The sequence below is a fragment of the Gamsiella multidivaricata genome (genome assembly GCF_025024155.1).
Source record: "Gamsiella multidivaricata strain RSA 2152 chromosome Unknown BC939scaffold_4, whole genome shotgun sequence".
Taxonomy (NCBI): domain Eukaryota; kingdom Fungi; phylum Mortierellomycota; class Mortierellomycetes; order Mortierellales; family Mortierellaceae; genus Gamsiella; species Gamsiella multidivaricata.
The window spans coordinates 748,728-771,726 of NW_026251712.1; the positions used below are offsets into that span (position 1 = coordinate 748,728).

General features: G+C 49.6%; 8 protein-coding genes across 8 annotated transcripts; 4 read left to right on the plus strand and 4 right to left on the minus strand.

The window, feature by feature from the left end:
- On the minus strand, positions 1-1,669 carry BC939DRAFT_473149 (uncharacterized protein; the record flags this gene model as incomplete). The annotated part of the gene is made up of 4 exons (XM_051558331.1): positions 1-44; positions 146-970; positions 1,071-1,190; positions 1,318-1,669. The coding sequence occupies 4 exons, from the start codon at positions 1,667-1,669 to the stop codon at positions 1-3; spliced, it is 1,341 nt and encodes a 446-aa protein (XP_051417079.1).
- Positions 1,670-2,268: 599 nt separating this feature from the next.
- On the minus strand, positions 2,269-3,821 carry BC939DRAFT_190673 (uncharacterized protein). Its single transcript, XM_051550526.1, has 3 exons — positions 3,694-3,821; positions 2,563-3,557; positions 2,269-2,417 (listed from the first exon to the last, which is right to left on the minus strand). The coding sequence occupies exons 2-3, from the start codon at positions 3,524-3,526 to the stop codon at positions 2,365-2,367; spliced, it is 1,017 nt and encodes a 338-aa protein (XP_051417080.1). The 5' UTR covers positions 3,527-3,557; positions 3,694-3,821; the 3' UTR covers positions 2,269-2,364.
- Positions 3,822-4,705: 884 nt separating this feature from the next.
- On the plus strand, positions 4,706-6,025 carry BC939DRAFT_437528 (40S ribosomal protein S17). The gene is made up of 4 exons (XM_051553711.1): positions 4,706-4,728; positions 5,204-5,214; positions 5,348-5,642; positions 5,860-6,025. The coding sequence occupies exons 1-4, from the start codon at positions 4,726-4,728 to the stop codon at positions 5,971-5,973; spliced, it is 423 nt and encodes a 140-aa protein (XP_051417081.1). The 5' UTR covers positions 4,706-4,725; the 3' UTR covers positions 5,974-6,025.
- A 196-nt stretch (positions 6,026-6,221) lies between these two features.
- Positions 6,222-8,828, minus strand: BC939DRAFT_437531 (uncharacterized protein). The gene is made up of 2 exons (XM_051553712.1): positions 8,120-8,828; positions 6,222-7,475 (listed from the first exon to the last, which is right to left on the minus strand). The coding sequence occupies exons 1-2, from the start codon at positions 8,373-8,375 to the stop codon at positions 6,271-6,273; spliced, it is 1,461 nt and encodes a 486-aa protein (XP_051417082.1). The 5' UTR covers positions 8,376-8,828; the 3' UTR covers positions 6,222-6,270.
- A 3,327-nt stretch (positions 8,829-12,155) lies between these two features.
- Positions 12,156-15,048, plus strand: BC939DRAFT_517693 (uncharacterized protein; the record flags this gene model as incomplete). The annotated part of the gene is made up of 3 exons (XM_051561175.1): positions 12,156-12,443; positions 13,837-14,295; positions 14,602-15,048. Coding segments are annotated over exons 1-3 (924 nt in total), but the record flags the coding sequence as incomplete, so codon positions are not given.
- A 1,839-nt stretch (positions 15,049-16,887) lies between these two features.
- On the minus strand, positions 16,888-18,351 carry BC939DRAFT_437539 (eukaryotic translation initiation factor 4E binding protein-domain-containing protein). Its single transcript, XM_051553713.1, has 3 exons — positions 18,149-18,351; positions 17,212-17,463; positions 16,888-17,123 (listed from the first exon to the last, which is right to left on the minus strand). Exons 1-3 carry the CDS (start codon positions 18,264-18,266, stop codon positions 17,062-17,064), a joined length of 432 nt encoding a protein of 143 aa, XP_051417084.1. The 5' UTR covers positions 18,267-18,351; the 3' UTR covers positions 16,888-17,061.
- Positions 18,352-18,591: 240 nt separating this feature from the next.
- On the plus strand, positions 18,592-20,386 carry BC939DRAFT_190959 (uncharacterized protein). Its single transcript, XM_051550527.1, has 3 exons — positions 18,592-19,859; positions 19,956-20,007; positions 20,092-20,386. The coding sequence occupies exons 1-3, from the start codon at positions 18,770-18,772 to the stop codon at positions 20,243-20,245; spliced, it is 1,296 nt and encodes a 431-aa protein (XP_051417085.1). The 5' UTR covers positions 18,592-18,769; the 3' UTR covers positions 20,246-20,386.
- An 88-nt stretch (positions 20,387-20,474) lies between these two features.
- BC939DRAFT_419164 (2OG-Fe(II) oxygenase superfamily-domain-containing protein) lies at positions 20,475-21,595 on the plus strand. Its single transcript, XM_051553050.1, has 2 exons — positions 20,475-21,226; positions 21,303-21,595. Exons 1-2 carry the CDS (start codon positions 20,528-20,530, stop codon positions 21,507-21,509), a joined length of 906 nt encoding a protein of 301 aa, XP_051417086.1. The 5' UTR covers positions 20,475-20,527; the 3' UTR covers positions 21,510-21,595.
- Positions 21,596-22,999: the final 1,404 nt, after the last annotated feature.

A 22,999-nucleotide genomic window follows, 5' to 3' on the forward strand; every position in this document is an offset into this window, starting at 1 on the left:
TTACTTGTTCATGAAAAGAGGTGCTTGATCCTCTGAATCCCAACCTTTGCATAATCCATCGCATAACCAACATGCTCAGCACTGAAGAGCATCTTTGATAAGGACCACAGCGGCTGCTTCTTAAACGCCATCCTCCGGATGTTACCGCCACACACAAAGACATCGTCAAAGAACCCGCCAGGTGTCTTTGGTAATTTGATCGCTCCCGTCACAGCACCAGACATGATCAAGTTTGGTAGATCAGGTTCTGTGCAGATAGTGCGGCCCAAGCCAACCATGTCGATATGGGCCTTCCCGCTGTCGGCGGTCGTCTTCAATGATTCTGCCATGGCCGAGGCGCTGACGAATCCGCCCGTGAGGATCACCTTCGTGGTCGTGAGGGCGCTGGAGATACGTTCTGCAAACACTGCGAAATGTGCCTCGCGCTTTCGGGTCCTTTCCGTAGCACCAGATGCAGCGGAGGTCTTGTCATCTCCTGTTGCTTTTCCATCCATCAATCCTGCAGCAAAGCTCTCGTAGCTCCCCCCAGAGATCTCGATGAAATCGACTCCCAAATCCTGGAGCATGATCGAGACCTGAACAGCTTCCTCCAGATCGCGGTCGATCCTATCAGAGCCTTTTCCTTCGACGGACGAGGGGGTTGCGGTCGAAGCAGTAACGGTTTCGGAAGAGCTACGCCTTCGCCCAAAATCGACACTATTGAGTTTCACACCGATGGAGAATTCCTTGGGCGTTGTTGCTTTGATCCCTTGGATGATCTCGGATAAGAACCTGGCACGGTTTTCGAGACTACCGCCATAGTCGTCTGTACGTTCGTTCGTCCGTGGGTTGAGGAACTGGCTAATGAGGTAGCCGTGTGCAGCATGGAGTTCGATGCCATCGAATCCTGCTTTGTGAAGAACGACTGAGGTCTTAACGTAGGATTGCACCAGACCCTGAACTTCTGCGGTCGTGAGAGCTCGCGGAGGGTCTATTGAGTGGGATGAGAAGGGCGAACGGTGAGTTTGGCGCTCTCGACTCTGTGTGATTAACATACAGTATGCGCTCAAAGTATTGGCTCGGTCGCTTACTAAATGTCATGAGCGGGTGGAAATTCGCCATGGGAACGGCGCTTGGAGCAACAGGCTCCTTTGTGAGATGAGCATGGGTCTGTCGACCAGGATGGCTAACTTGGGCATAAAGAGCCGCACCTGTGAGAAGAAGGGAAAAAAAACAACCGTCAGCACAAAGTGAATAGTGCGCATCTCGCCCCGTTCCCTCCCCCAACGGATTTCATATTGCCCTTTCCCGCTAGATCCTTCTCTTAACTTAACTTACCCTCAGACTGAACCGCCTCAGCCCATGCCTTAAGTCGTCCCAGGTCTCGTTCATCCTCAACAGCGACATTGTGTTCCATCTCCCGCATCGTCCTATCGACCATCACGTTTCCTGTCAGGATAAGTCCTGAACCGCCCTTGGCCCAGGCACTGTAGACGTTGACGAGCCGGTCCATGTGTTGTTTGTCGATCTGCCCATCTGAGCGAGCAAGGGATTCGCTCAATGCAGCTTTGCAGAATCGGTTCTTGACCACCTTTCCGGAGAAGGGCAAAGTGAGCGGCTGGCTGAGGAGTGCTCGTTCCTCCTTCGAGAGTGTCTCGGTTCCGAATCGTTTTGCGGCACAGGAAGGCATGCTGAGAGACAACTAATGGAATGAGTCAGCTGGGTAGAGAGGTGAAAGGAGTCTCTGGTGCTGGATGAGACGGAAGGGAGGAGGAGTTAAAGAAAGAACCGAGTGCTTCGCTCACTATATATGTTCAGGTGCCAAAGATAAGGTTGCCACTACAACCAGACCGATTGGTGAGCAGCAATCAAGAAAATTCGTCGCTGCTATAAAAGAGTCGGTCCGGCGATCACCTTGAGGGACACAAGCCGAACGGTGAGGTATCCACGTTATCCAAGCATGTCACGATGAAGTATCAATCCAACTAGTTCTTGGCTAACCTTGTTGATGGCAGCTCTTTAGCAAACGCCATTGTCGGGCTCCATCCCTGGACAAGCTTTGATCTATTGGACCGATCACTGTAAACCTAATGCGGTATATCGCCGCTCATCTTAAAATCGCGTACCAAGGGTAACCAACATGCGCTGCTGGGCATTTTCGCCTGCCGCCGATCTCTTGTGGAACATCCGACGCGTACGCCTTGCCGGAAAAAATAGAAGAGAGAAGAGAAGAGAAGAAAAGCACGCACGCACACACGCACACACGCAAAGATCGAGGATATTAAAAAATCCTGGCCGAGTACATGGCCTTGGGACGTGATTCAACTGCAATGATGCCCAATTTCATTTTTAAGAGATACTGCTATATGCCGCTACAGAGATCGATTACTTGTGTTTCAAGAAATCCTTGTTTGTCTTAAAGTCGCCTGTGTAGACAACTAATATCAACAAAAACATATTGTGAAATAAATAAATAAAAGTCAATTGCTCGTCGTTCATCTGCCATGCTTGCTACACAATATCTTCCTTCCCCCCTTCCCCTCTCCATGCGTTCCAATCTTCATTGCCAACTTATACTCCTACCTATTGCGTTGAATGCAAATGTCATCATTAAAATGATGGTCAAGATGGTTGGCGCAAAGCGGTCATAGTAATTGACATCGTCCCGGCGCATATTCAGCCATTCCATCCGGACATGAAACGTTGTCGTCGTGTAGATCAATGTCATTAGACAGGTCATCAAAAGAGCCAATCCAATGTACGGTGTAATATTGTTCTTGCCAAACGAGAGCAGGGTCATGGCCAGACTGCCCATCAACATCGCTGCCTTGATCCAGTGGATCATCGTACGCTCGTTGCTGAACTTAGCCTTCTTGTTTCCAACCGAATCTGCCTTGCGATGGCGCTCGACACCATCAGGACGGAAACGAAACTTGCGGGGGAAGGAAGGCCAGAAGTTACGCTTCTTCTTCGTCATCTGCTGCGATAGCGAGGGCCGAGCCGATGAATTGATTGATGCCAGGTCATTGGCGCTGTCTTGTTCTCGATGACGCATGGTGGAAGGAGTGAATGGGCGACTTTTTGTGTTGTGGAGCTCAACGGCTTTGAAGTGCTCGATGTCGTGCGAATCTATCGTGCTGCTCTGGAGGCGACTTCTGTTGGAGTAAGAGGAATTGATCAGCTTATGTCTGTCCGAAACAGAGCCTTGGTAGACTTGACTCGATAATGGATTCAACGTAGCACTCGACGATGCTGCAGAGGGGAGGTTCCAAGGGTAAGGCTGTTGTTCTATGACGCGGTATGGGTTCGGTCGTGTTGCTAAGGTTATTCTTTGTATTCCCGCAATGTTCGGTTCAGACGAAGACGACGAAAGTGGGGGCGTCTGATAAGCCCAGTTGGCTGTTGAAGGATTGTTTGAGAAAGGAGAGTGAGCGATGGACAGATGGCTCGAGTCCACGGCGTCGTACGACTGAACGTATGGCACAGCTTTGATCTGGTTCTCGCTCTGCTGATGCTGCAGCTGCAATCGAGGTTGTCTTTGCGACATAAGAGAAAGGGAGGAGAGATAGGCTTGAGGTCTGGGAAAGAAATTATAACGATCAGCTTAACGGAGAGTACATGCATGCTATTTTGGTATATAATATGTGAGAGACGGAGAATGCTGCCTGCCAAAGGACTGGGGATGCTTTTTTGGGATGGAATCGGGGATTGTACTTTATAATGGATAGGCTAAGGCAGTGAGATCCATCGCTCGCCTGTTTGTGAACGGGAGCTGTTTAAGATGGAAGGGTTGCGGCGACGGAGGTCGAGGACGAGTCAGTTTTGGGGGGACAACACAGTGATATAGGCAGTACTGGACGAACCTCAGAAGGAAGCTATCGGGCACTACAAGTCCTCGCTGTCTGCAGGAGAACGGAAATAAAGGGAGGATATTGAAGGAAGCAGGAAGGGGTCGGCAGCTGTACGAGAGGAAGAAGGAGGAGGAGGCGAGAGAGACCAGGTTAAAGAGTGAGAGAGTGTGTGCGAGACGGATGTGGTGGAGGTGATAAAAAAAGAACGGACTCAGGGACGAGGGCGGAAGAGTGGGCTAGGGGACGATAGCAATTGGAGAGTCTCGTCTGGCGGTCCACACCACCCAGGTTTTCCATCTTTGGTTCGCTTGTGTTCACGAGAGCCCTGCTGTTCTGCATTTTATTTTAAATATACTTCAATATACTTCCTCATGTCGTGTGCCTGAATTTACTATTTTTATTCCTGCTTGGCTACTCTTCTCTCTGGCTGTTGCAGTGCGGCGGGATGTGGGGGCTGTTGCCATGGAGAAAGACGTAAGACAGATCTGTTTTACGTCAAAGGCTGCTGGAGCTTGCCAAGGCACGATAATGACCGCAGGAATGAGACACAAATGGTGCATGGGGTCAAAAGATAGCGCTATGGTGTTTGCAGGGCACGGCAAGGCGGCGCAATGGATTCAAATCAAACGCCGTTTGATGGGATAAGTTCCTTTGCGGCGACATGCAATATGGCATAATTGCCCTCGGCACTCCTTCTGCTCTGTAGGAAGAGCGAATCATGGCCGAAATTGGTCCGAGCATTGCAAGATAATATCTCTGATTCCTGCACGCGCTGGATTTGAAAGCGTGTTTGCCGTGCTCCTTAATGGCCCACGGCGCTCAAACTGTGTGCAAAATAAAGTACAGTCTTCTTCTGCAGCCAGCGTGTTTTCCTCCTCTACAATTCTTATCCAAAATGGTTAGTCACATGCTGCCATCCCTTGTCTCAGACATCCAAGCACGATGGATACAACGGAGTCGGACAACATGCATCCATCGCACTCGACAATCAATCCAGTCTGGAATCAGAGACCCTCACTATTGGCGTCATCTCATCCATGCTGAACTCACGCAAAACCAGAATTCGTCAGTTTGAGCGGCATTTTACCCAAACGGATTGGATTACATACAAAGGATCATACAGATTCAACACGCAGGGAGATGATGATTAAAAGAAAGCGAGGATGAGAGTTTTAGACGGCTTGTACTCGACACTTTCAATAGAACAGGGAAGGCAGCATGGTTGGCAGCCACGGGATCAGAACATCCAATCTTCATCCAGCACTATATCGATCAGCCTGCGCTTTCTTTGGCCCCAAAAAACCTGCTGCTTATCAAAAGTCTGGACACTAACTCCCCCCCCCCCAATATCCTTGTTTTCTTGCATTCTCTAGGGTCGCGTTAGGTAAATATCATACGGACAGAGTGGAACAGAACATTCGTGGACCTCGCAGGAGAAGAGGATCAGCCCAGGAATCAGCAACCTTCGACTGACAATATATTCTTTCTATTTCTTCTCACCCTTCAACAACTCTCAGAACTAAGACTGTCAAGAGGGCCTCCAAGGTTCTCATCGAGAAGTACTATCCTCGCTTGACTCTGGACTTCCAGACCAACAAGAAGATTGCTTCCGAGGTCGCCATCATCCCCTCCAAGCGTCTCCGCAACAAGATTGCTGGTTTCACCACCCACTTGATGAAGCGTATCCAACGCGGCCCCGTCCGTGGTATCTCCTTCAAGCTTCAGGAGGAGGAGAGAGAGCGCAAGGACAACTACATCCCCGAGGTCTCTGCCTTGGATACCTCTGCTATTGAGATTGACACTGAGACCCAGGTATGAAACCTCTGTAGTTTCCTTGCTTAGCTTGTTTTGGTTCAGCGAGATCACTAGCTGTGCAAGGGTTGCGATGTGTCTTATGGGGATAATTGGAACCTGGATGATACCTAGCTCGGACAGCCGACAATGATTTCTCCTGATGACAACTGTAGCAAATGGCTCCCTCAGCAGCAGCACAGACTGATCACGTCTTTTATCTTTTCAATTTCAATAGAACTTGCTCAAGTCCTTGAACTTCGAGGATTTGGCTGGTGTCACCGCCATTGAGGTCAAGCAGGCTCCTATCGAGACCCGCAAGCCCCGTGGCCCCCGTCCCGACCGCGCTTAAAGAAATAAAACGCAACATCTTTCTGTTGATATTTCTTTTTGAAAACTTCAAACTGCTTTTGCTCATCATTATTGTATGAACACTTGTTGAATCGAATCAATATAAATGAGAAATATGAGGGCAAAGATGCATGGACTAGAGATGCTGCTGCTTGCTCAACGATAAGGGGAAAGGACATCTTTCGGTGATGCGGATAAAATTCGTACGTGCGTGATAGCAGTATGCCGTATCAGAGCCAAGATAATTATCGGTGAAAAGCTTTTTTTTATTTTTTTTTTATTTTATGCGATGGGTTTATTATATTGCAAGAACTGCAGCATTAGCATAGGAGTATCGCTGAGTGTACGCAGCAAGATCATGCGCATAGGCATCATGACTGACTGCACTAGTGGCACTCTCTCCGAGACTCTCAATCAAACTGAACTGGTCCAGGCTGGTTTGGCTGTGATTCGGCCACGAGGTCAGCATGGGCGAAGTTCTGGCAGAGGATCCAACACAGCTGTCCTCGTAACAGGGTGGCACCACTGACTCCGGCAGCTCATCTTGGAGGGCCTCGATGGCTAGCTGGTCAATCTCGTGGATCTTGTCGCCCTCGACAAGCTTGGTTGAGAAGGATCGGTAATAACTTGGCGGGTTCATCTCATCGTCCTTGTATTCTTGGTTACCGACGATCCACACCCGAGCCTCGTTCTCTCCAGAGTCGTGTTCGATCGTCGACCCGGCATCACTGCTCAATCCGCGGACTTGGACAAGGACGCGAAGAAAGTGTGCAATCCTGACATTCGAGTTCGTGTACATGCCCGAGGCATGACAGAACCCCTTGTCGAGGCTTGGTCGTACGTTCGACATAGCAATGGCGTCGTCTTTTGACCAAGCCGAGAGAGGCAGTTGAGGGACCTTGAACATGAGCCGTTTGGGGACCAAGACTGGTTCCTCCGTTGTAGAGGAGGGCCAGTCGTGGACGGGACAGTTCTGCCTGGTGACCAAGCGTTCGTCGATGAGGATATCAGACTGCGGACCGGAAGCCCCATGTGGACGCGCATAGATGGACTCTATCAACTCGATTGTGACCTTGGTGGCCGTCGTCGCGTTGCCTCTGAGGGAAAGATTCAGCGTCAACGGGATGATGCCACCTTGGGGGAAGACCGAGCATGGGATGCTGATGTGGCTGGACAGACGCTCCGTATCCTTGGACTTGACGCGTATGACCGTCGTGCTAAACATGTCATCTGAAGGGAGCTCGTCGCGTTGGAGCAAGATCACAGGCTTAATAATATGGTGGGGCGACACGAAAGGCAACAAGGAACCCAACTGGAGCGAGGCTATCACTTGGTAATGTACGGCGATGGGGACCGAGGAGACTACGGCAGGGAGACGCTCATTGATGGCGAAGGAGAACGGGAGCCTGTGGGTTCCTACTGGAAGAAGATGCATATCCGAGGCCATGCAGGACAAGAGGGTCTCCTTCTGCTCGGTCAGGGTGCATCCGTAGTGGTGTTTGTCTAAATATCATACAGTTGAGCGAACAGACCAGGTCAGCGATGGTGGCATTAATCAATTCCCCAGGTTTTGGGATGTTGTCTCTCGATCGGGCAGGGTTCGAGTGTCCCATGCACGTAAATGTCTTCCAAAAAAGTGCATAATAATGATTTTTTTTCCTTCATCTGCGCTCAGGCAAATTGCAGTGTGCGCCACACATTAAAAAACGCCATGCTGCATTGGACCAAGGGAGCACAACCACCGCCGTCCGTTCATGGATAAACCCCGCTGGATTAACCCCGCTGGATTAACCCCGCTGGAGGGCCCCTCCTCGCGCGGTGCTAATAAATGATACGACATGACATCAACGAACACAATTGAACCCTAACACTACTGGTTGGTCTATCGAAATGCACTATACACATCTATTCATTCGGCAGATAGGCCCGTTTCGCGGCTTGAAAGAACAAACTTGTGGCATCTGAGTTTGAGGTATGGAGGTCCGGGTAACTGCGTGCCAGCATAGGCCGTAGGGGATATTCAGTCGTGGTAAGTGTCCCGAGGACCAAGAGATGAAATAGCGAGGCAGACTGTGGTTCTCCCAACAGAAAAGGACGCTGTGGATTGAGGTGGTAATATAGAATTCCTAGGAAGGTAGGGTACTTACCAATGGAAACACATGGCTTTGCACCTGGGATGTTGGATGAATCAAAGAAGAACGTGGTCCTTGCATGCCCAGAGAAGGTCAGAGATAACGACTTTACTTTTGTTGGTTTAGTGAGGCGAAGGATGATGGCGCCATTGAGGCGAACCTGATGGGGAACGGATACTGGCTCTAATGATGATGGTGAAGGGTCTGGGGTGAGAATATAGGGCTCGTCTAGGCTGACCGAGAACCAGCCGTCTGATGCTTTGCGTCCCATTGTGAGGGTATTTGTGTGCTGTGTAATATGAATTTGAGGTGTCGCTGGACGCGTGCTTGAGACTGTTCCTTGATGTTTTAAACGAGGGCTGCTGTAAGTGGCGAGTGTGGGGTCGTGAAACAGAAAGGAACGAGGGGAGGATTGGGGTAGCAAAGTGTTGTTGATATGTCAATGCCAAGAGGTATTGCTGGCAAGAGTGATTTGTTGTTTTCGATGCTTGGCGTGGAGAAAGTTTATCAATGTTAGGCGCGGTGAATGCAGAGAGACGAGAGTGCGGGAGTGCTTTGGGGTACGAAGATGCGACGCTGTAGACAGAATGCAAAGAAATGCTGGATGCTAATAGAACACGGGTGAAGAAGATGCAGGGATGCGGAAGAGAGACGGAAGAGGGAGATGATGTGTAGCTTATATAGGCCCTTCAAGGAGTCGGCGAGATCTCAGTTGAGGACTGCGGACTGGTGATCATGACGGATACGGAAGGACCATCTGCCAATTGCGGATTGTGGACTGAATCAATTGAGAGCGCCCCTCTTCGGAGCTGGCTGGCCAGTGTGCGCCTGGCATATGAGCACGGCAAGACGAGGGTCGAGATTGAGTTTTCGACGGAGAATTCTTTTGCGCGGCTGCAAAGAAAAGTCGCTGTCGCATCATCCTTTACGCGTGCAGCCTGCGTATGACATGGCACTATTTTTGTACCTGTACCACCCCTCCCTCCAATGTGTTGTCTACCGTATATGGATGCATCACCATCAACCTCAACAACACAGCCGGGCCAGCTAGAAAGAAAAGGAAACGGGAGCAGGGCGATAACGGTGGCCAGCAACAACATCCAAACGAACATGCTGAGTAACACTAGGTCGCATCCACATTGGACATGTTCTTGAGACACTGAAGATCCGCTCCCCTGTTCTCTGCCTCAGCGGCTCCTTTCCTCACCCTATACCCTGCTTTATGAGATATTCAAGGTAAACAGCGGGTAGTTGGAATGGACCTGCCGATGCCAATGGAGCAGCGTTTTATTTTAATTATTAATAGTTCTGCTGTTGTTGTCTCCATCGTGAATCAGGGTGAACATGGGAGGCTGCGTAAAACATCCGCAGGAATCCGTTGATCTGCCTTGATTCTCGCAGTTTTAGCGTTTGATACTTAATCTCAATACCTCGCTGTGTCGGTCCTTGGCTGCCGAACTTGTCAAAAAAACGTGGTGAGCTGCCATAAATTATCTCCGCATGGTATAGGCGCTTTCTTAATTCTAAAAATCCAGCTGAATGTGCTGCGGGTTATTTTTCTCTTTGTTTATTTCGAGCTGCATCTCGTGCCTGGTCAGTGTTCATCATAAAAAAAAATGGAAAGATCTCGCGCAGCAGTGTTTGTTCGCCCGCCGCCAACCATTCTGGTCTTTGGAACGTGTAATGGGTCATGCCAGGGTCAGGTTCGTTTGACAAGGGGGGCATTGGCAAATACAGCCTTGAGCGGAGGAATTTTTTTGTCCTCGCTCCTCTGTTCTCCTTCACTCTGCTTCAGTTCAAGGCTACATTTCATGCTAGGGATAGTAATAACAGACGTACGCTCATCTCCATATGAATTTTGCTGAAAGAACAAAGACCCAGTACCCATCTCCCTTGAAGGAATGAACTAAATCTCTCGAGGCGCTGGATAAACACCGATTGTTCAGGCTCCCTTGCCGAACTTCCCACGCGGGAGTGGTCATGAAGACCAACCTCCAGTCTGACGGCTTGGAATGCTCTGGCAACGTACTTTCAACAACTTGCACCGCCTCTTTCGCGCGTTCGGCAATGAGGTTGACATCAATGGGCTCAGTAACCTTCGTGCTGTATTCAGCTTGCCATCCATTTCCATCCTCTACATTAAGTACTCTATTCTTTACTGTCTTGCCATGCATTTTCAGGCGAGGTATCCAAGAAGGGATGGACCTCATTAGTAGTCTGCGGACAAAGGGGTGTGCGATGAACATGATGTCAGATACACAATGGTACTTAATGGTACTACCTTTCGAAAGATTATCGGGAAAAGCATGGTCAACTGTAAAAGTCGACTTTCCACACGTTTGTGGTCAGAACCCAATAAATGCCTTTCGCTCTACGGAGCATGGTGTTCGTGCAAGCATCGGCATTCTCTTTAGAAGGGGCGAATTTCTGCTCTCTCTTTCCTCCCTTTCTTCCTTCCTCTGATGCTTGAACCATATAGAATCTGGCTGTCCTCTCTTTTGAACCCTATTCTTCTTTCAATGTTGATTTGGTCCTCAGAAAGGGCTCGGCGCTTCAAAAGATAATGGGCGCGACAAATGGAAGGCGAACTGCTTTGCAGTACGTGCGAACGGTATTCTAGGCCTTCTAACCCTGGCAAAGCCTGCTGCCTCCATTCTTAATTATTGATTCAAAGACTCAATGTACTCTGTCGGCTCCAGATTGATTTCCCGTAATTTGTGTCGGCTTGGATAGCGAAGCAAAGCGACTGGATGTCTTTGCTTTAATGATACTTTTATGGCCAGTCCGGTACCAAAATGAACCGCAGCGCATGGACGACTGGAGCCGGGTGTCTCATGAGCCACAGCAATAAGGCTGTAACAGGTGATTTTTTTGTTGAGCGTGAGGCAATCTTCGTGATGTCTGTAGAAGGGCCCAACTCTCCTTCGATTGTGTACCCTACGCAATTCTGGTATTATTGGCATCGCCACATGCTGCACCGGAGGACATTAGACTAACGAGAACTATAGAACCCTACCTAGACTTGAAAAAAAAAAAGCCCCCTCGCTTGAACAAAAATGCGGCGTGGGTGCGCAGGAGTGAGGTGCTTGTGTATCTTTGAAGTATGTGAGCAGAGCAGGAGGCAATGTTTTGTGTCCATATTTAATCTTTGCTGGAAACATTTATTTACGATGATCTTCTAACAATTGAAACGCGACAGGCATCAGACGCCATATGCCGCCGTGTGTGTTCATCGAGCACTTGGTTGTGGACATTCATACAAAGGACAGGAGGGATAGTGGGTTCCTGAAAAACAGAGACGCGTGGATGTCTGGATCCGAAGGATTCTCAGATAAATAAAAAGAAAAAAAAAAAAGGCCATGGAACAGTCATTCATCGGACTAATCATCTCCGCGTTGGTAAGGAGACGCGTCTCGATGGAGCCCTCCTCGCCCCGATGCCCCGATGTCCCGATGTAGGACTGAAATTTGTTCGCGAATATCTCGATAGGGGTTTCTATCTTGTTTTTGAGCCTTTTTTGTCGACTGCCAGTAGTCTCCACAGGATAGGACTGAATCATTCTAAACTACATGCATGCACTCAAAAGTTTTTTTTTGTTTATATACCGCCGCCTCTTCCCCCGGCGTCTCCCCCCCCTCCTCTCCCCCTCCGGCCAATCTTCTCCGCCGCTCTTTTGAACCCTGTTTGTCCTCTGTCGAACACTCCCGCCGTCCAGTTTGTTTGGTGGCTCCAGAGGAACCTTCTCTCCTCCCTAGCCTCATTCGATTCCACCTACTTCGTAATCCTCATCTACCCATTCGATCCCTCAACCATACCCCAGTTTACCTCCAACCGGGACTCAGACTCGCCGTAGTTCAACGCGTCGTTACAGCTCTATTCAGCAACCCCTCGCTATCCCCCTTTTATTTTTGGAGGTGCGTCCACCTCTGCCGTTTCTACCACTGGCCATACGCGCAATTTAACTTGGAAACAAACCGCCTGCAGGAGTGACTGATCGTCTCTAACCAAGGTAAAGTGGTTTTCTGGCACGCAAAGAAAATTCGTCAGTATCTTTCCCTCCCCTCCCTCCCCTCTCTTTTATTCTTCCCCTTTACCACCCCACCTCCCTACAGCACATCGCCTCTTCCGTGTCGACCGCGCATAGTGCTCCTCTTACAACTGGACAGGGTGCTGCTGTGAACCTGGAGAGATGGGTAGGGTGCAATAAAGAAAAGAGGCCAATGCAACAATAACAGAGCACGAAATATCGCGATGACACAGTTGAATGGGCGGTGCAATACGATAGCCCGGATTTTTTTTTTATAACCCAGCATCCATTGACATGGCTAGTCTGAGAGAGGTAAATGCACACAGAGGTGCGACGTTGGGTTGTCGATGGTGCTTATCCTTTTTGTCAAATCCGCAGACAGAGACTGCAAAGGCTTGCCTGGATGTTCCGCTCGCGTACGCGCCCTCCCTCTTCGCCCCCTGTCTCTGTTGGTTTCTTGATGTCTTGGATTTATTGCATTGCGTTCGGTTACAAGTCTGGTTGGGCGGTGCTTGACTAGAGTCCTCTGCTCTCCTGCTCATTTTCGCTCTATTCCTAAATGTGCGAATGCATCCTAAACTTTGCCTTGGCCCTCGACGTCCACCTTTTGCTCCTTCTCGTTCCCTGCGTCCCCTTCGTGTTTCCATCGCGTCGGTTTCGCGTTATTCTATGAAAAATTGGAGGGAAAGGGGTTTCTCGACCGAGTGAAGAAGGTCCAGTCAGGCAGTCCATCTGGTGGTGGCCTGTGAGCGGTGTTTTTCAATCTGATGGAGTGGATGTAAGGAATGCAGCTCCCTCTATCCCTGCCTATTCTTGCCCTTTTCCCTCTCCTGCTCCTCCTTCTTCTCCTTCTTCTTTGGCGCGTCTGTGTTTCTTTACGGCGTGGCGCGGCATGGCATGGCATGGCACGGCATGGCAGATGCACCCCTCCCCTCCTTCTGCCCTTGTCACTGCTGATTATGACATCTTTTTTTTTGGTTGGAGTTATATTTTTCTGCCCTCGCCCAGTGGCCAAAGTGAATGAATGTGCATCTTACTTCACCCCCCTCGTCTTCTGCGTACGAATGGGACAGCCCCATTGAATGATTGATTCGAATATGTCCAGTCTATTCATTCGGCTGTGCATACGTCATATATATTTACTTATTCTCATTAATCTTATTATTAGTCTGAACCCTCCTCTTCTTCTCTTCTCCTTCTTCCTTCTTCTTTCATCCCATTCCCTCACACGCACACTAATCCACTCATACACCCACCCACACCCACACATACACATACACACACACACTCACCTCATCCATCCAATCACACCCCACCCCACCCATTCAACCAGTCCACCCCTTTCTGCCCCCATTCTCTGGCCTCGTCCCCTTCTTCGTCCTCGCTCTTCTTCTTGCGGTGTCCCCACCGACCTTTGTTCATCCCACTCGCCATTCTTCATCCCGATCCCCTTTGTTTTCTCGCGCTCTCCTCCCCCCACTCCCGTCTCTGCAACAAAGAGCCGTTGCTGCTGTGCTGCCCATCCCTAGCTGTACGATTGCCACATCAGCCCTTTTCCTAGACAGGGCCTTGTCTCCCAACCCAACGACTCGACTCTCTAACCACCCTTCTCTCTGTTCTCTTCCCTACGCCTCTTCTGCTCCTCGCCCTCGCTCATTCGCCCGTCTCCCCATCCGCTTCCTCGCATCGCATCGCCCCCTTCCAGATCATGAGGGAGCCCAACTTTTCCTTTCCGAACCAGAACAGGGCAGCCATCTGCATCACCAGCTCCATATACGACCGGCGTGCCCTGGACTGCACAGACTATGTCCCTATCATCAACACCCTCACCAACCTGGCCTACCTCACCGGCTCAACCCCTACCATCCGCGAATTCATCACCAAAGACGGTGGCCTCGAGCGACTGGTCACTATTCTCAAAAACACCAAGGTGAACGACAAGAAGAATGGTCTCAAGTGGACACTTGCCTTCCAATGTGTAGTCAACATCGGGGTCCGTGGCACAGAACATATCCGCAAGAGAGTTGTACAGGCAGGCATGATACCCGTCATCGTCAACGTCCTGGAGAGCTTCTTCACAGTCCTCAAGTCCGTCAGCGATGAGAACGAGAGAAAGAGGCTGCTCTGGAGAGTTGAGGCAGCGCAGCAAAACTCCCAACCGATGGTCACAGACGGAGACGCCATTAACGACTCACACCCATACACCGCACCTACATCAGATGAGCACGACCAGCGGCCGCAAGAGTCGAGGCAGGGCACCTCCACTAACACATCCTCCTCCTCATACTCCTCTACATCCATCACCGCCCCTGCCCTGACAACAACTTCGACTATTGCAACCGGGCCCGTGGCCCCTCTAACTGACACCTTGACGACGGAGCCCACCTCTCAGAATTCAGCACTTTACAACCATACATCGCTCGATAATGCCCAGGAAAACCCCTCTACCATGCCGTCGATGCGTGAGCAGCCACAGGCCCATGCAATTGAAGGCAACGCCCGGTCAATACCCATGGAGAACGGAGAGGCACGACCGCAGCACCAGTTTTTCTACCGCGAGGATGACATTCTTCATTCCCTCCAACTTCTCGCGTATCTCTCCAAATACCCATCTCTTCGGTCCTCATTCCATACGGACTCTGGATCCAACGTCTTTGCTATTGTCGAAAAGTTCACTCACCGGACGATGCATCCTTTAGAGATTCAGTACTGGGCAGGCGTTATCATGCGAAATGCTTGCCGCAAGGACGATACAAGGAAGGGCATCCGTCAGTGTGCCTATACAGGCTGTGGCAAGTGGGAGACAAAGCCAAGAGAGTTTGCAAAGTGCCGCAGGTGCCGTAAAGCCAAGTACTGCAGCAAGCAGTGTCAGAGCAAAGCCTGGAATGAGGGACACCGTTGGTGGTGCATCGAAAAGAAACCAGAGTCTATGGGAGTGTCATCCTCGTTTGGAGCCGACCTTCCTCCTGCTCCCCCACCACCACCGCCGCCATCTGATCTTCAGGACCAGCCCGAAGCAGGCCATAGTCTGATGGAAAATGGCGGCATATCCTCAATGGCCTCAGGCACAACCGGCGCAAGGATGATTGGGGGCGGTGAGGGCAGCAGCTCAACAGGGCACCATATCCATAGAACTCAGTATCAGCCGCAGCTCCAGCGACAGCCTCAGCCTCAACTTCAGCCTCAATCTCTACCTCAGCAGCAGCAGCAGCAGCAGCATCAAAGTCGGCATCAGTATGAGCGCCAGCATCAACAGCATCAACAGCACAATCATCAGTCTTTTCAACGAGTATCGTCTTCATCAGTCTCGAATCCGCAAATGCAATTGCCGGTACGAACCGCCGTAGCAGCAGCTCCGATAGGTCGGGCACTCACACCTATATCGATGTCAGCAGCGACATCATCTCATGTCCCCTGCCAGCCACAGCAACCTCTTCAACGACAACAGCTTGTCCTACCTCAACAGCCGCCAGTAACTCAGCCTTCGCAACATCCCATGCTTCAGCAGCAATCACAAATGCGCTACCAATCCTCGCCAGAGCCTGTTATCCAGGATTCGCGGCCAATGCATCTCTCTCAACACCAGCACCAACGTCAACAGCATCGTTTTTCTCATATCCCGCAACAGCATCATCGGTGTCCTGAGGCGCGGTCTATTCCTACGTCGCCCTCGACTGTAGGCCCCATCCCTCAAGTTCCTCAAAGATCCATGACCCACCCACACCCTTCAACCGCACCTATCAGGACGTCTTCCCGAACTGAGCTCATGCCCCACCTTGGTATCTCTCCAGATTCACCAACGCCGGAGCAGCTCGCGCAACGTTTCGTGCAGCAAGTCGCATTGCATCCTGGCCAGCACAATGAGTTGGCACAACATCTGCATGCCCAGTTCCAACAATATTTTCCGCCCCATCACCAGGCCGAGGCCAAGCGGCTATTCTCCTTCCATGCTAGGGAACATTTTGCGCGTTACCAAAGACAACAAGAGCTCCTCCGCAACAATGGCATGGGGTCGTCTTTATACAATCCGACTGGTCGAGCTGCCGCTAGTGGTATCCAATCAGCCCCTCTTATGACGACCTCTACTACCTATCGGCTCTCTGCTGGTTCGAGTGTGGCAAGTGCATCAAGACTGGAGCCTGACTCGGATGCCTCCAAGCAAGGAAAACCCAGACGGAGATCGGATCTTGATTCTGATGACGAAGATACGTCAACCCTTCAATCTGGCCCTCACTCGACTACAGGCCTTTCTGTGCCCATGTTGACCCAAGACCTGTCGACAACCATGTCTCTTGAGTCCACTGAGCTTTCTGGTCCACTGTCAACCTCTCTGATGGAGGGCCGCACCTCTACCGATCCTTCTGTCGGTCCATCATCTGTTGCCCTTACAAACGAATCAGATGCGATGAAAGCAGAGCAGGCTGCAGCTCGAGACTTCAAGGTCCGAAAGCTCATGGCTCGCGACGAGTCTTCCGGTCCCTCTACCGAAAACTCAAGTCAACAACCTTCTCGACGTCAGGATGAATGGACGTATTCACGCCACATGGCGAAGGACCATCCGATGGACCCTTGATCCTAGGATGCAATGATTCTGATTCTTATTTGCTTTTTTTGTTTAGTCCCCTGTATCTAATTTCTCGCGGGTCTATTTCGACTTTGTCTTTACCATGTATCCTTGTACCATAGAGCATTCCTTTGCACAGATAATGACCCTTCACATCCACCACGCGCTGTTCTATGCCTTTTTTATCTTTTTTTTTTTTTTTTTTTTGTCCATTTTGATTTTTTTCTGTTCATATTAAAAGATCTAACTGAATGTCCAGCAGCAAACATGAATGATATCATGTGTGATTTTTTACAGGGCAACCACGCTCTGTATTTTTTTTTTTGTGTTTTTTATGCCTTCTAACCTAGAAGAACATAGTCCTCTCTACTCCATATCCATGTCGAACAGTTGCCCGTCCTTGATGTCCTTTGAAGCGACGGCATGAGCTAGCAAATTACAATAAAGCGTGACCAAGTCAGCAGACAATTCTAAAAAAAAAAAAAAAAATGCGGCGAAATGATGATGGCAACATACCTTTGGCGTCCTCATCCTCCTGAGCCTTGGCAATGGCCTTGCGCTTCTCCTCGTCCGAATCCGAGTCTGAATCCGAGCCCGAATCATGAGTCTCAACATTGAGGTGCGATCGGTTGTGGTGGCTGCCAGCCTGGTGAGGCAGGCTGGCTCCGGTCACTCCTGCAACATAGGCGAGCTTTGCAGGAGGGGTGCGCGACAGGGGCGAGTTGCGCAGGCTCAACAGCGTGTTACGATCGTAAATGATTCGAGTTCCTATCGACCATTGACAGATAATATAATGATGCCTTGTATTAGGTTTTCTTTCAGATTGAGAAATAAATGGTCGGCGCGGAAAAAAAATTTTAAGTGGTGCGACAAAGAAAGCAAAGCAGGAATAAGCGCTAAATGCGAAATGCACAAAAATGTACAGAGAGCAAGAGGATGAAGTGCAAGAAAAGTACAAGAGTTCTCGCATAGTCCTTGCTTTTTGCCCCGCTGAAAAGCCTATTCTGTTCCATAGCATTGCGCTCCGGCTCCTCATTGAACAGACTCTGCGTTGATATGTTGATATGGGCCCTCAATAGTTAGGCTTCGTTCGTTACAAGGGTAAGTCGGAAGCCATTGTCGGATGTCCATGTGTTCATGGTGCTCTGGCGCTCCGATGTTCTGTTGCTCCTGAGTACGGAGAATTTCCTCAATTGCTTCCTTCTGGCTTCAGATTTGACCACAGTTGCTGTATTTCCCACCTGACCTGTTCCTCATGGGAAGAGGCCTGACAGGGGCCCGAGGTTGGGTTGGTCTCAGTCAGTGTCATGAAAAAAAAAAAGAATCATCCTGGCTTCTGACAAGGTCCTGAGAGTGATGGTGATATATTGTTCCTCTGTCCTTGCTCGAAAAAAGGCAATGCAAAGAAGGGGCAAATGACAATTAACACTGCGCTGATAAAACGGTTGCTTACCTCCCGGAGTGCTCGAATAGATGGTGCCGCCGGGGGTGGTGCCATAATCCAAGGGGATAGGCGTGCCAGGTTCAGCACGTCTGCTTGGAAGAGGGATCGCCTTGGAGTTGGTTGACATGTTGTTTGCTTCTAGCTTGACGATTTCGGTGGGGTATTCTCGTTTCCGTTTCCTATTTGGAGGGGGGGGGGGGGAAAGCAAAGGGAATGGTCAAACGATGCTCGTTAGATTCCCATTCGAAAGGAACTTGGTCTAACAGACGGCTCAGACCTCTCCTGCATATCAATAAACGGTATGGGTATGCTTTTTTCCCCCTTTTTTCCTTTCTATAGGGATCGCCCGTGTTGTTCCCTTGAGCCCCATCTCCTTTCCCAAACATCACATTCTTGATTCAGGTTCATCTTCATGGCACAAGCAATACCTTGATCGAAAGCAACAAAAAGCAGTAGAGAAGCAAACACAAAAAGCGCCGCACACAAAGTTATGTGTATGCCCGGTTGGGAAGCTATGTCACGTGCGAAAACGATATCTAGGATTTAGTGAAAAAAGGCAAGGTCGCGAGGTCGCGCCGTTGCCTTTATTCTTCCTGCAGCCTCTCTCTCCATCCATTCTGCAGAGTAAATATGCGACGCGTGCATCCTCAACGGCAAAGACCTGCTGCGGCACATCGTCAGGGCCCTGTACTTCATTCCAAGGCCGCTCAAAGCGACCGTAATAAATCATGGATGACCATTTCTGACATCCACAGGAACAATCATGCACGATACAGCAGAAACGATCGCACCGGTTTCACCACCAACTCTGGATACCCAGACAACACTACAGATCTAGACACCCGACTCCCTTCCAAATATCATAGCCTGAATAAGCAATCAGGGAAAAGTAGCTTCAGCGACTCGATCGGCTTCAACGACGACGACGACGACATGTTACCAATGGAATCAGGCGACGATTTTCAGGTCTCTATACGAATTCCTCGTCGAACTGAGGACCAAGAAGGCTCGAGTGAATACAGGCGCCACCGATCCTCCGCAGGGAAAGGAGATGCCAATGATACCACCCACAGTTTGGATTCATCAGCACTGAAACGCCATCGTGGCGAACCTCAGACAGATGAACGATTTATCTCGGAAGAAGCATGGTTCTCCTCGCAAGAATCCATGGACCTCAGTCTCGGACCCGATACAGCATCACTAGATAAGCACAGTCCGATAACACGGGTCAAGAAGGCTGCGCCATCGACACACATTACTGTCTCGGATACCCAACACGCCTTGAACGAGATTGATGAACTGTTCCAGGAGAACTTTGCACCATTGAGTCCAATTCTCGAACCTCAGTCATCTGCAGAGCACGAGGATGGCATTAGTCAAGGGGCTTCTCCTAAGACGCCTGTCCTAAAGAGCGGGCTACACTCTGAGATCCAGAGCGCCACCAAAGACGTTCGTGAAGCATCAAAGTTGAGCATCGATGAGGGTGATGACCTTGATGACGACATACATCTGGAGGATGCCCATAGCCCCAAGATGGAGCATACGAAGTTGCCGGAGGCTCCAGCAGATTACGAGGATCCGATGCCTGGTTACGATACGGGCCAAGATCAAAGTCAGAGTCAGGGTCAGGGTCCGAATCAGGACAAGGACCAAAGTTCTGAAGCTGCTCCAGTGTTTGAGGTGCCTACAACGACTGATGAGTTCAAGTCGCGACTAAATGGTAAGGAGCTGCCATCAAAAGGACCATCAAGCTCGGCAACTAGAGCGATTTAACCACTTTAATATCTTGCGTTGTTTTTATATTTGCGACTAATAGAGATCCGGATCAAGTTCCACTTATCGTTGGAGAGCATGATGGAGGCAGTTCAGTAGGTACTCATGGCCAAGTTTTCCATGCAATAGTTTCTTTATTGAATATTACCACTCAGGCTTTTTTTGGATGGTAATGGTAGGGGTGTCGACTCTCTGCTAGGTGTTGTCAAGGATGCACTTATGAAGCAGCAGAGCTGCCTTGACGAACGTGGCCAACATGTCCGAGAGCAGGTGCTAGGCCTTCAGAGGGAGGCAACACAACTGCACACAAAGGCCGCGAGAGGGCTGGATTAGCTGAGCACGGATGGCACACCAATACGAGTTCGCTCACCAGTATCTGATTACCATGAACATCTGGCTGCTTCGATTTCAGCTGCAATATCGCGCATATTATTTCACGCCTACAGATGTGGTTATGTTTTCACTCTAGCTCACTGCTCTTTCTGTCAAAATGAGACAAAGATGTTTTTTATTCATCAATCGTGACAGCTTTGCAGTCAAAAAAATGATTTGGACAATCATTCCTCTCACTCCTCTCACTCTTCTCGCACTCGGTGCAAACCTTTCGCATCAACAATGGACTCGAACGATTCACACGACGATGCACTTGCGAGCCGCATTATGAAATACGCGGCCTCAAAGGGCATGGAGCTCCCTGCGTTTCCTGGAGACGATGTCGAATCATTACCATCCGATTACGAATACAACGAGGGCGATGAGGAGGAGGTAGAAGAGGTCGAGGAAATTTCCGAAATGGATTTACTGCAGCATTTGGATTCGTCTATGCCGCCTATCATTCTGGCTCAGGAGCTTTTCAACGAAGAAGTCAGCTCCGAGTCCTTCCAGGTCCTGACTGCAAACAACGGCAACGAACTCTTTCACAAGGGATACACAGTTCTCGACAATGTGATCGATCAATCCGTGATCCAGTCTGTCCGGGATTGGGGCACACACATGTTCAAGGCAGGACAGATGGACAAGGCGAGCGGCAAACACAACATCGAAGAGGATCCGTTTCGTGAAGGGAGTGCCCGTGGCGACTACACAATCTGGGTATCGCCTGGCTCCAAGTTCTTGGAGCAGTCTCCGGCATTAAACCAGTGTGTAGATTGGTTCTCGAAACAGTTGCATGTGGATCTGGCCAAGCTGGTGCATTTGCATGGACAGGCGGAATATCAGTTGGCATATTATCCTCCAGACTCAAGTCATTATGAGCGACACAGGGATTCCTTCCCTACAAACGATCGTGATGATCGAGACCAGCGTCGTGTTACTGTAAGTCGTTGTGTTCATTGAATTCCATTGACCAAACACGCCTTTGCCTTTTTTTTTAACCTTTCTCCTTTCACAGGCAATTGTGTACTTCAACCCGGACTGGACTGAGGGCGATGGCGGTGAGCTCAGGATTTTTGACAAGGGTATGAGCGATGAGGAGGAGAAGCAGATCGATGTTGCACCCAAGGCTGGACGTTGTGTCCTGTTCCTGAGCGGTGTCATGGATCATGCCGTCCTTCCCTCCTTCAAAGAACGCATCGCATTAACCTCTTGGTATAGGTAGATGATTATCGACTACAATAGTAAATTAATCATCAACACTTACTAACAATAGTAAATTAATCATCAACACTTACTAACAATAGTAAAAAAAAAAACCGGTGGAATAAACACTAATCGTCAATATTCGCTGCAAAAATGCTCAAGACATTATTATAGAACATCTGGGAGCTAATTTTTAGGCCTCAGGGGCCCCGGGGTGAAAAGGGAGCCAGGGAGACGAGTGGGTATTCTTTTAATTATTGGTGATATCACGCAGTCAAGATCTCGATTTCTGTTACGGGTGAAAAAGAACAGGGTAAGTGTGAGATAGGTAGGTAACGGAGCAAGCGAGATAAGTGGAAACGGGGTACGCGGGAGTAAACGAACTGGTCTTTGGGTCTTCGTAACCGATTTACTATTATACATGACTTTAAACGCATTTATATACTCGATGGGGCCCAGAGCGGCGTCGTACTTACTAATCCTTGCCGAGATGGAGAGCGATGGAGAGGAACTAGGGTACCGCTCGTGCTGAGCGCAGTTCGACGGAAGCTCCAGTTGCGAGAGAGCTGGAACGAGCTTTGCAAATAGGGATTTTTTAACAATCTATTTTTTTTTTTTTTTTTTTTTATTAACATAAATCCCCATGAGCACGAGACGCATGGTCCGCAAAGGCCTTGAAGCCATAGATGCCTTCCATGCACGGCAGAGCCGCATCCTCTATCAACTATGTTGGCTTGAGGCGTCAAATTCATAACCCATGTCGCATAGCTAGCCTAACCTAACTCCTGCGTGACCTGTTGCGCGATACACGTCTCCTAATCCAGATCCAATGTTAATAAAGTTGTTTTTAAACCGAATAAACCCTCCATTATGTCCAACTTCCCTCGCCCCAAGCAATGCTGTAGCACCCTATAATCCGCGGTCCGTCTACCTTCCTCACGGGGCCAGGGCAGCTTTTTTTTTTTTTTTTTTATTAACATAAATCCCCATGAGCACGCGACGCATGGTCCGCAATTCACGGGGCCAGGGCAGCTCCCGTTTACATGGTTCTTGCAAATAGGGAATTTTTTTTTTTTTTTTTTATTCAACATGGCCTCCGAGAGAGAACAATCAGTGCTGGTTTCCTAGTGAATAGTCTCTGAGACTTGTGTCTATCTGGCCCTAAATCTTCTAGTGTGGCAGTCGCACCATCTCCAACAACTTCACTGTAACCTCCCTAAGCGTCCCGAGGTCTTTCTCCTGCGATCCGCTCGGCTAGCTGGCAGGCTCCTCACCTGCAAATCTGCCAAGACCATCTCTCCAATTGCAACCTGTACATCTGGGAGATGGTCTTGGTTTCTTGAGAGCACGGAATCCGTTCTACTGGCTTGCGAGCCGAATCCTCTACTATTGTAACATTTCCTCCACCTCCTCGTCCCGTCTTTCCTCCACCTGAGGTCACTGGATGTGAGCTCAGATTAGCCTATTATAAAGTGGGCCTACTCACTTTTTGAACTTATACCTGTAACC

Coding starts and splice junctions, on each gene's coding strand:
- BC939DRAFT_190673 (XM_051550526.1), bottom strand. CDS start 3,526: ATGTCGCAAAGACAACCTCGATTGCAGCTGCAGCATCAGCAGAGCGAG. Junction 2,418..2,562: donor ATTTGCATTCAACGCAATAG/GTAGGAGTATAA, acceptor TGTTGATATTAG/TTGTCTACACAGGCGACTTT.
- BC939DRAFT_437528 (XM_051553711.1), top strand. Junction 5,643..5,859: donor AGATTGACACTGAGACCCAG/GTATGAAACCTC, acceptor CAATTTCAATAG/AACTTGCTCAAGTCCTTGAA.
- BC939DRAFT_437531 (XM_051553712.1), bottom strand. CDS start 8,375: ATGGGACGCAAAGCATCAGACGGCTGGTTCTCGGTCAGCCTAGACGAG. Junction 7,476..8,119: donor AAAGCCATGTGTTTCCATTG/GTAAGTACCCTA, acceptor TATGATATTTAG/ACAAACACCACTACGGATGC.
- BC939DRAFT_437539 (XM_051553713.1), bottom strand. CDS start 18,266: ATGTCAACCAACTCCAAGGCGATCCCTCTTCCAAGCAGACGTGCTGAA. Junction 17,464..18,148: donor CTATTCGAGCACTCCGGGAG/GTAAGCAACCGT, acceptor AATGGTCGATAG/GAACTCGAATCATTTACGAT. Junction 17,124..17,211: donor GGAGGATGAGGACGCCAAAG/GTATGTTGCCAT, acceptor GTAATTTGCTAG/CTCATGCCGTCGCTTCAAAG.
- BC939DRAFT_190959 (XM_051550527.1), top strand. CDS start 18,770: ATGCGACGCGTGCATCCTCAACGGCAAAGACCTGCTGCGGCACATCGT. Junction 19,860..19,955: donor GTTCAAGTCGCGACTAAATG/GTAAGGAGCTGC, acceptor TGCGACTAATAG/AGATCCGGATCAAGTTCCAC. Junction 20,008..20,091: donor AGCATGATGGAGGCAGTTCA/GTAGGTACTCAT, acceptor TGGTAATGGTAG/GGGTGTCGACTCTCTGCTAG.
- BC939DRAFT_419164 (XM_051553050.1), top strand. CDS start 20,528: ATGGACTCGAACGATTCACACGACGATGCACTTGCGAGCCGCATTATG. Junction 21,227..21,302: donor GAGACCAGCGTCGTGTTACT/GTAAGTCGTTGT, acceptor CTCCTTTCACAG/GCAATTGTGTACTTCAACCC.